We start from the raw sequence: 9,880 nt of genomic DNA, 5'->3' as shown, positions 1-9,880 counted from the left end.
TTTACTACGGGCTAGCTACTATTGTAGCTGCAGTTGTATTTGATACACGTTTTAAATCTTAGTATAATAATAATAGTTTGTGTGGGTAACTAATTAACTATTGAAACAGTGGGTAAAAAAAATAACACTGGTTTAAATGGACAATATACTTTATTAGAAACAGATAACAGTGGCGGTCGCCGCATATCGCAATTTCTTTACAAACCTTACGTATACAATTATACATTAATCATACATCGGTACATCACTATACATGTACGTCACTAGGGTTTACGATAAATTGAGGTGGTATCGATGCTTACAATAAAGTGTTGTCAGTGATGTGATAAATACAAATAGAACACGTAATTAATCCATCGGAATATAAAACAATAAGCTATATAGTTATAAGATGATTCACAGACGATAACGCGTTGCGGTTGGCGCTGTAGCGGAACTCATGTTGAAATCTCTGAAATCCGGTCAAACCTTTCATACTAAAACCGAGAACCGCTTATCCAGAATCATCTGTTGTATGAATCGCCTTAAGTTTTATAAAATAGAATTTAATTAAAAGTTCCTTTTACATTCTATTAAACACTGCTTAAGTACATGCACAGTTTTTTTCTTCATGTTTATCTAAGACATCATCCATACAAGAGCAAGGGAAGCAAGAAAGCATCTTTACATCGGTAAACAGTGCTTTCATAATTTTAAAATGCACTTGATTGGACAAGGCTTTATATAGATTTTAGAATTATATGCCTCTGTTTTACATTTCAGGATTCATTTAACTTAAAGAAATAATGCCATTAAATAGAGTAACTATACAGCTAGGTAGGTACACGAATGATTAAAGACTAGTCAAAGTAATTTCACGATAGTATGGCCTCTGGTCTAAACTATTCAACATAAATAGTAAAACAATTAAGTAGATAAAAGCTATTTACAAAGCTGAATATGTACTTATGGTAGTTTTAAAATTTTATATACAGCAACACTTTTATGTCAAGTGTGAATATATGGCAATACTTTAAGAAAACTTTATTTTATTAAAATTCCAAGTTAAGGCTAATGTTTTGTATACCTACTCAAAATATTTCATGGTCAAGTAGATACCCGTGAAGGTAATTATATTCAAGTGTTCATTTTTATTTAATACATTTCGAGACGTCTAATAAAATTGAGTTTCAATTCGAAACTATAAAATTGTTAAGTTAAACACTTAATTTTAAGTCGCAATTAAATATTTTTATACAATTCAGTCTCAAAATATTAATTCGAGTTTGGTTAAAATTTAATTAACCACGTCAACAATCGATTACGATAATATACACTTCGTATCCATTCCATTTAAATAGCCGTAAGTCAAAATAAACCTTCCTAGGGGAGGATTAATTTGAAAGGCCATAAGAGTCTAAACTCATCATAATATTTAGTACAATCATTTCCTCAAGCCCCGTCCATAAACTAATCGATACAATCGAGTAACAATCACTCGATTCAAAATCGATTCCTCGCCAAGCTAAACGTAACTCTCTTTCTTAGCTGAAAACAGCATGAGTGACTCCATAAGATGTGGTCTGATCATGTCGTTAATATCCTGTTCATCATCGAATGCCTCTGGGTTGTGTTTGTATATAGTCCTCAGGGCTTTCAGGCAGTGTATGAGGGTCTGGTCGGGGTTGGTGTCCAGTAAGGGGCGAGTTCTCTGCAACCTTACCAACTTGGTAAGGAGGGAGACGCCCTCTAGTTGCACGATTTGGTGAGCCACGTCTGGTATTACTGAGAGCCTGTGGACAAACAAATTGTGGGTGAGTGATAGACAGAAACGGTACTTAGGTAGTGTATTTTTTCCACTCGATTATTGAAGGAGGATTGTTTGTGGTCATCTGGGGATTCTTGTTATGTAACATAAGGCCATCACTAGCGATGTGAAGATTTAAAAAGTACTTACAGCCTTACTTATAAACGTGAATTAAATAATAAGTAATACTTAAGGGCTGTTTAGTAAAATTCTTACCTATATACGTTGCTTAAGCATGTCTTAACTAACAATTAATCACTACTTAAGACTTTAAGTAGTGATTAGTTAAAATGTTGCTTAGAGGGTGATTAGAGATTTTTATAAGTAAGGGGGTTAATCTATAGTAATTTGACAAGATTGTTTCTCCTTCGTATCATAATTATCAGGTTACAAATATTCGGATGCGTAAGTAACAAATCCTATCATAAAAAAATTGATTCCGATGAATTGAACCCTCCATTCTTTTTGGAAAGTCGGTTATAGAACGATTCGTTCTTCTGTGTGGTTTCCGAGTACCGTTGTCCTTGCAATTCAGTATAGTGTACAAAAGAACATATGTGTATTTGTATAAAAGAAAGACGATAATCTTTTTCTTTTATAGAGTGACCAGTAATTAGACCATTTATTACTGTTTTAAGGAATAGATTGAAATATTATATTGACCTAGCAATAGCCTCCGCCGCATGGCAGTGCAGCCGTGCCTGCGCGCGCAGCTCGTGGCGGCGCGCGGCGGCGAGCGGCGCGGCGCGGCACCAGCACACCAGCGCCGCGCGCGCCGCCGCCGCGCGCGACAGCGATAGCACGCAGCGAGGGATGCGCGAGAGGGACGCTAGGAGAGACGCTGTTTGTTCCTAGAAGAGATTAGAATGATTATAAATGCAATAAATGGTGAATGTTTGTTATCATAGGAACCCACGCCCGTTGGTTATTTTGATCCTTAGGCAGGCTTTGGAAAAAATGACATAGTTCCTCTGCTAAGTAAACCTGTATGTTGGTTTTTCGTAGCCTTTTTTGTGGCGAAAATTGCATCCAATGCATCTTTGAACATAGTTGAATATGAAATTCGACTAAGACATTTCATATTCCAAAAATAGATGGCGTTAAATACACAGTCTAAAAATGTAAAAAGTGAAATATTCAGTCAGACGCAGACGAGTCACTAGAGTTCTTACGAAAAAGTAACCACAAATACAATTGGAATCAACTGACAATTATTGTTTTCTTTTAATGCTATCCCAAATTTCATTCTTAAAATATGTATTTCCTTCAACTTACTTGCAAAAAGACGGAGATATTAGGTCCCCTTCTCTTCACGGCTTCCAACAGTTTCTCCACAGTCCTATGCTTCGTAATGACCTCCACTATGTCCGACTTGGCTTTGACGTCATCATCCTTCTTCTCCAGTTCGAGTTCTCGTACCAGGTTCACCAGGCACGCGGTGCAGAGGAGAAGTAGTTGACAGCAGTCGGTGCGGGAGAGAATACCTGGAGAATTATGGAGAAAATGTAATAAGTTCTGAGGATGTTTTATTTTTTAAAAGACAGGTGAAATGTGGTATATGGAACATTGACCATTAGGTATATTCCACTGGATCTTTACGATTACTTTTTTTTTTTTTAAATTGTAGTTTCAATCATGGATGATATCATAAGTTGATTGCAAAAAGAACTTTTTTTTTGGTTCTGCCGTGATATTTGTGTACTTGCATATTTTTTAATATTTCTACATCAAGAAACCAATAAAGTTACGCATAAAATAAAAACTCACATAATATCTATGATCTCAAACAGTTTTTTGCGCTACTTTACGTATTATCTAATTTTGTATTCGCGTGCCAATCCGGTTATTGAAGTGGAAAATTGATTTTGTTTTTTGGAGCATATCAAATAGTTTTTTTTTTTAAATAAAGTTAGTCATATTTCTATTATTGTTCTACGCAAGGTTAATTAATACTTATTCACCATTGTATATAGATTTATTACTGAGTATTTTTATTTAGACCTTTATCTATCACAACTTTTAATGTTAAATAAAAAGAGCAAGAAGAGAATTATTTTATGTAATGAACTCGGCAGGAAATATAGTTTTACATATAGGCTATTTTTGTCCATAAAATATGCATTAAATAATAATTCGAAAACAATTTCACTATCCCAAGAATGCATTACACGAACCAACTTCAAAGTTTCACATTTCCGAAACTAGATGGCGCTAGTAGTAATCTAGTTGCAACTTACCGGTGATGTTTTCAATGATAGAATTCAGGTACAGATGCATCTGTGTGAGGTCGTAGTGCCCTCGAAGCCATGGCGCGGTGATCTGAGTGAGTACGGTGATCGCTTCTCGCATCTGGGGCTCAGGATTCGACTGGTCGGACAGAATGTCTGAAATGATCTCGATGCCTCCTCCCTAGAAAAAAAAAAATAACGATGTAGCAGCAGCTAGCAGAAATGCCGGGCGAGAACTCGGTCTACCAGTACCTATAAAAATTGCTAGCATGGTATTTGAGGCGGATTTTCAAAGGGTGAACGCAAAAGTCAAATGATTTTAATTGAAGACCCATAAGCCATATCTAATAATTGACCAATAATATGCTCATAATGATGTTAAATAATAGAGATATCAAAGAAAACCTTACCTCTTCAAACTGTTTGACAGCATCCCCAGTAACACAGACCGTTGCAAGGGCACGAAGTGACAGCGCCTTTATAGAGCTCTTATTCGACTCTATGATAGCCGTCAACAGTGCGCGGGGCACCGCACAGTCCACAAACGGTAGCTCAGTTATATTCTTCATGATTTTCGTACATTTCTCATGTAAAGAACTCTCAGTATTGTCACTTAACATCGCCAAGTGACCAATAGACGTAAGAGTACTCTTCAGAATCATATCCGAAGGTGGTTCCTCAATTATCGATACCAAAGTCTGTGGGAAAGTAAAAGAATGCGTTATGCACGAATTTAAGAAAGTTTTTTTATAAGATCGAATATCGTGAGATCTCTAAGATGATTATGATGTGAAAATCCGGTTATTAGTCTGAATGATCACACAATACAATTTCGCGAATGTCATCTTTTATTTTGAGACTAGATTTTGGATTTTTGGTCAAAAGAGTTTTTTACCTTCATCTGTTGAACGAGCACAGCTTTGGTAGTCTCTAAGAAAATCTCGATCAACGTATCCAAGTGTTTCAAGACTAGGCTCCACTCGGGGCTGGTCTCGTTCAACTCGACCTTCACGTCTTCTCCAACATCGATCAGCTTCTGAAGATACAGTTGTAGAGACTTCTTGATCTTGTCCCATCTTTCAGGAGTTTCTCCCGGTGGCTTCGTGTTCAAAGTAATGCTGTGAGCTAGCACGAACTCATTGATGTTCGCAACCAACAAGCAGATTTGTTCCTCACCAGGTTTCTCTGCATCAATTTGCCTGAAAAGAAAGTGTTCTGCATAATCAAATCACGAATGAGTATGCTAATTTACCAGTTATTGTGAAAAGTGCGTTTCCGTAATTTGTATGGATGAAGCATAGTGAAATGAAAATGATTATTAATTTCTTTCTTTACCGTGAAAGTTGCAATCGGGAAGTCGATTACAACTCTATCATTATCTTTGATTAGATTATGGTAGTCGAGTCGATAATGTATTCAAATTAATTATAAATCGATTATCTTATTGGAAACAGAATTTTAATGATGACGATGTAAAATTAATGTATTTTTAGTTTACTCAGGTAATAAATCAATCTATAAATGATATCTTACCTTAGCACATCACTGTACTGGTGCACTATAATCTGTCCATGTGTTTGCACCTTCTTAATGTTCCCAGTGATAGTTGCCGAGCTTGCTGACACCAAGGCCTTCATCTCAGCACCCAGTGGCTTGCTCTGCAGCGTGGTCATGCACTCGTTCTCACAGGATCCGACTAGGTCACATAGCCAGTACTGAACTGGCTCAGGCTTTCGATCGCAAAGCCTCTCGAGACAGGTCTGGTCTATCGAACGCTCTCGATAAAGGATCTCGTCTCGGTTGTTCAGCACTATCCTGGAATGGTAATCGCTGTAAGCGAAATTGTTGTGTTAGTTGGTGTTGTTAGTAAGACATTTAGAAGAGTTTTAATACTTTAAAAGGAAGTTTTGAAGATATAGTATGTGTAGCTAAGAGAGGAGAGCCCTTCAATTCAAGAAGTCTTTCAATAAGAACTGTGACGGGCAAATAGAGTTATTTTAAAAGAAGAAGAATTGGGACTAAAAAGTCCTTTGAATGTTAGCGTGGTTGGTGGTTGCCCATTGGTTATTTTATCGTCTGAAGTTTCGCGGTTAATCGGAATGCTATTTTTGTATTGTTTGCGCGTGAGTTGAATTATCATTAGCTTGAGTATAAATGTTATTGTACAATGTTTCCAATGGGTACAATATTGAGCTCAATCGTTTAAATGCTTAGTAAATAACATGAATGACATCAGAGCTTAAACAGTCACAGTTAGTTGAGGAGCTTACTCTTACATATCCTTTAGTTTTATTTCATAAGTAACTTTGAAGAATACTTACAGTACTGAGTTTCATTGAATAAGGATAAGACAATATCTTTGCTACTTTTTGTTAAGTTAAATGATATTTTTTAAGTGTTCGACCTTCGCAAATTAGTCTATATTGGACCAGTTAAATTAATAAAATTGTCGTTCTATTAAGGCCATAAGTATTTAATAAGGAAAAGGGAGCCTTTAAAATGTGTCATTTAATTAAAAGCATTGCTTGAGGAAATTGTTTGTTTGTATTTAAATTCAATACGAAGTAGCTTTTTATCGTCGTGGTCGCGGCTAATGTAATTGTTGTAAAGCAATTTGCATTGATTTCGTTAATTCTTTAGGTATTTTTGAAACAGTCTGGTGAGGGAAGGAAATGAAAAATAGACTTTAAAATGTGTTAAAGATTCTTACCCGCTATTAAAATTTTCCAAAAGATTTACTCTTCTAGCACTCTTCCTATCACTATTTGGAATGTCCAAGAACTCATGGGGAGTCAGCATTTTAGGTGTTGATGTACAAGCCATATTTAGCTGGACATCAACAAAATCCATTTCGCCTTTTAATTTTTCCCTTTTAGAGTCATGTGTTAAATTCTTATTCGTGTTAGAATCTGATTCATACGGAGTCTTCTGTTTATCTTGGAACTGCGGTGGAGGAGTGACACGCCCATTTTTGAGAAGGTCCTCATCAGGTTTGTCTTTTGCCTGATTTAAGTCACTCTCTGCTCCTACCAGTCTTTCGTTATAATGTGGTATCAACATCTCTTCAGGATGCCCAACGATAACCCATTGGTCTTGATCTTTGGCTCGTGGTAAGCCAAGGGATGGAACTCTGCTACCTGCCAAATGGCCACCAGCTAGACTATCAACAACTCCAGGCTTTTCCTTTTTGGGAAATATTCTGAATAAATCCTTTGCCCTATCTCCTTTTGTTGCCATTCGCTGTTTAGCTTTAGGTCCTGCTTTCTTAGTTGGCTTTAAATGAAGACTGTCCATGATATTTTTGCCGAGTATAGCTTTGGCGGGTTTGTGTACCTGCTCATTATCGTAAGATAAGTCATTGTTTGGTATCGTTTCTTCATCAATGTATCCTAAAGAGTGATAGCCTTCCTGTATGTCTAGGATTTGTTGGTCTAATCTTTGAGCTTCGAAATTCAGAGATTTGTTTAGCCTATTTCTTTGGAATTTTGGAGTTGTTGTAATAGGAATTGCTTCCTCGTTAGATAAACTTCGCGCATATTCTACTTTAGATGCTGTAGTTCGCTCAGTAGGTACGTAAGATACGTTTGATATCGGCGTACGTACTCTAGGTTGATTATTTACTGCTATTTGGTTATTATCTTCTAACTTCAAATATTCTAAACTGTCGTCAGATTTATTTTTACTAGTTTCCAAATCTTTTACCTTAGCTACTTTAATGACTTTGGTGCTATCGCTATCTGTGCTAGATATGAATGACTTCTTCGCCGGATATTTTTTCGAGGGACTTATAACATTAATGTTTTTAACTGGTACGTCTTTGGTATCTTTTTGTATTGCACTTTTGTTTGTTATTTTGTTCTCTTTGTTTATGTTGTTACTCGGAGGAGTTACTTTTATGTCTACTTTGTTATCGATTTTAGACTTGGGTTTGCTGTTTAAGTTATTGTTTAAAATATTTTTGGAGTTCTCTTTATTTGCTGTTTCGTTGTTTATATTTTTGGGTGTCGGAAACTTTTGTTCAGTTTTATTTACATTTTCCGTGTCTTTATCTTTTAACAGTTCCATATGCTCCTCGTCTCGATGTATTTCGCAATACTTCTGCAGGTCATACGGAGTCTGTATGACGCTGCTGCTGCGAAGCCGTGGCTTCGGCGTCGGCATGCCACAGCTGACATTATCTTGCAGCCCCGCATTGTTAATCTCTTTACCTTTTGGTGTGTTCTGAAAACCAGCGGCTTGTTTCACAGTTATATCTTGATTGTTATTCGAATCGCTACTGCTAGAAGATTTATTGTTATCTGTAGCCTCAGGTGATTGATAATATTGGGAGGGCGGAGGTGAGCTGTCTGAATCCGAGAATCCGGAATCTTGACTCTTGTGACTGCCAGGGCTACCGTGACGCAGAGGCCATTGATTTATCTGCATGGGTTGCGCGATGTCATCGGCGCTTTTGTTCTGTGGTTCATCGGGCTGATTGGCTATCCAATGAGGTAGTTGTGGCTCCCACTCAGGATCGTCTCGGGCGCGATTGTTTCGGTTCCACTCGGGTTGGGCCACCGGACTTCCTATGTTCGGCGGTGAATCACCCCACCATACTTTGCTGCGCGTTCGTTGAAAATTGGACATCCTGAAAAGAAAAAAAATATCAATAGGTAAATAATTCGTGAGAACAGCGTGTCTAAGGTGGTGGGTTTAATGATCGGTGTCAGTGACGTAATGTGCTGGTCCATTACGAGGAGTATCGGAGGTGCGTGCCCGCGACGCGTGACGCCTGGTGCCTTCGAGGCAATTATCTCGTATGTTAGGTTTGTTTTGTTTTTGTTTGATAGTCATGGGAATTTGGTACGCCTATTGTGTTGATTGCTGACAATACTAAAAGAAAAAAGTGGTAAAACACAGTCCAAGGCGGTATGACGTGCTTTTGAAATAATAATAATAGTGGCATATCACGAAAGTCTCCAGGGCCGGTCGGCAGATGTTAAAAACCGTTGCAGAGGCTATTGTGCACAGAATGCAAGGGCGTTCACACATCGACTGTGATTTCTCCCCTTCAATTCGCCATACGCATACAAATAACTCTAAGATTTTGTACGGTTCAATGATTCTTACAATAAATACTCTTACAATATTGTTTTTCGTGTGTACATCTTCAAATAGCTTAACACATCGCAATTATGTTATTGCAAACCAATAATAGATGTGAAAAAATATAGGGTCTTAACCACACAGCCCTGTGGGAAAAACATGTTTGCCATTTTAATATAAAATAGTAGATAACTTAATGTACATTTTCCAACATCTTAGTTGGATAAAGTATGCCACGGTTTGCGGTTTTCTGACTCAACTTACTATCTGATTCATTGGTCTACTAGCTACCTAGTAGTACCTACTACACTGGAACATAACTTTAGACTTTGTTTAATATAATTGCATACTTATACACACCGGGTGTTAGTCAGACAATAACTTTATGTAGTCGCTCATTGATAGTCATTTGATTTATTGAAGAATTGAAGACATTATGCAAATGCTTCTAAAGACTTCATTATGTTACACTGTTTGGTCATTTATTATCTAAATTCGGAATGCGTGGCTTTAATACTTTAAACGATCTTAGCATTAATCTACTTTAGGTGTTTTCGACTAAGAGTTATGAAAATGGAAAAAAATTGCGCCATTAAATTGCGTAGTAAATTATAACAAGATTATTAGCAATGGTAAGCAAGTTTAAAAACACATTAACGACTGACATGGGGAAGCTTAGCAAGTTTCTAGTCAGGTCTAAAGGTCCAGGTATTACATAAAATGATCATTATTTCACATAGTTTGACGGTAGTTACTACTCCACAGGTAGATGCAAATTTTC

The 9,880-nt window shown here is 37.0% G+C and overlaps 1 protein-coding gene across 2 annotated transcripts in view; it reads right to left on the bottom strand.

Annotated features, from left to right (window-relative positions):
• Positions 1–131: 131 nt before the first annotated feature.
• Positions 132–9,880, bottom strand: part of LOC124635712 — a 43,827-nt gene continuing 34,078 nt past the window's right edge. Inside the window, exons 3-10 of one of the 2 annotated variants that reach the window (XM_047171664.1) lie at positions 6,725–8,641; positions 5,548–5,844; positions 4,910–5,213; positions 4,425–4,712; positions 4,024–4,195; positions 3,062–3,270; positions 2,450–2,637; positions 132–1,772 (exon numbers count right to left, since the gene is read on the bottom strand). In XM_047171664.1, the coding sequence (XP_047027620.1) occupies positions 1,505–1,772; positions 2,450–2,637; positions 3,062–3,270; positions 4,024–4,195; positions 4,425–4,712; positions 4,910–5,213; positions 5,548–5,844; positions 6,725–8,640 (3,642 nt within the window). In that variant the 5' untranslated portion in view covers position 8,641 and the 3' untranslated portion in view covers positions 132–1,504. The remainder of the gene's footprint in view (positions 1,773–2,449; positions 2,638–3,061; positions 3,271–4,023; positions 4,196–4,424; positions 4,713–4,909; positions 5,214–5,547; positions 5,845–6,724; positions 8,642–9,880) is intronic. The other variant, XM_047171665.1, reaches the window with a different exon arrangement.

Source organism: Helicoverpa zea, chromosome 13 (genome assembly GCF_022581195.2).
Source record: "Helicoverpa zea isolate HzStark_Cry1AcR chromosome 13, ilHelZeax1.1, whole genome shotgun sequence".
NCBI lineage: Eukaryota > Metazoa > Arthropoda > Insecta > Lepidoptera > Noctuidae > Helicoverpa > Helicoverpa zea.
The sequence above is the reverse complement of the archived record's forward strand: the minus strand, read 5'-3'. Positions and strand labels throughout refer to the sequence as shown.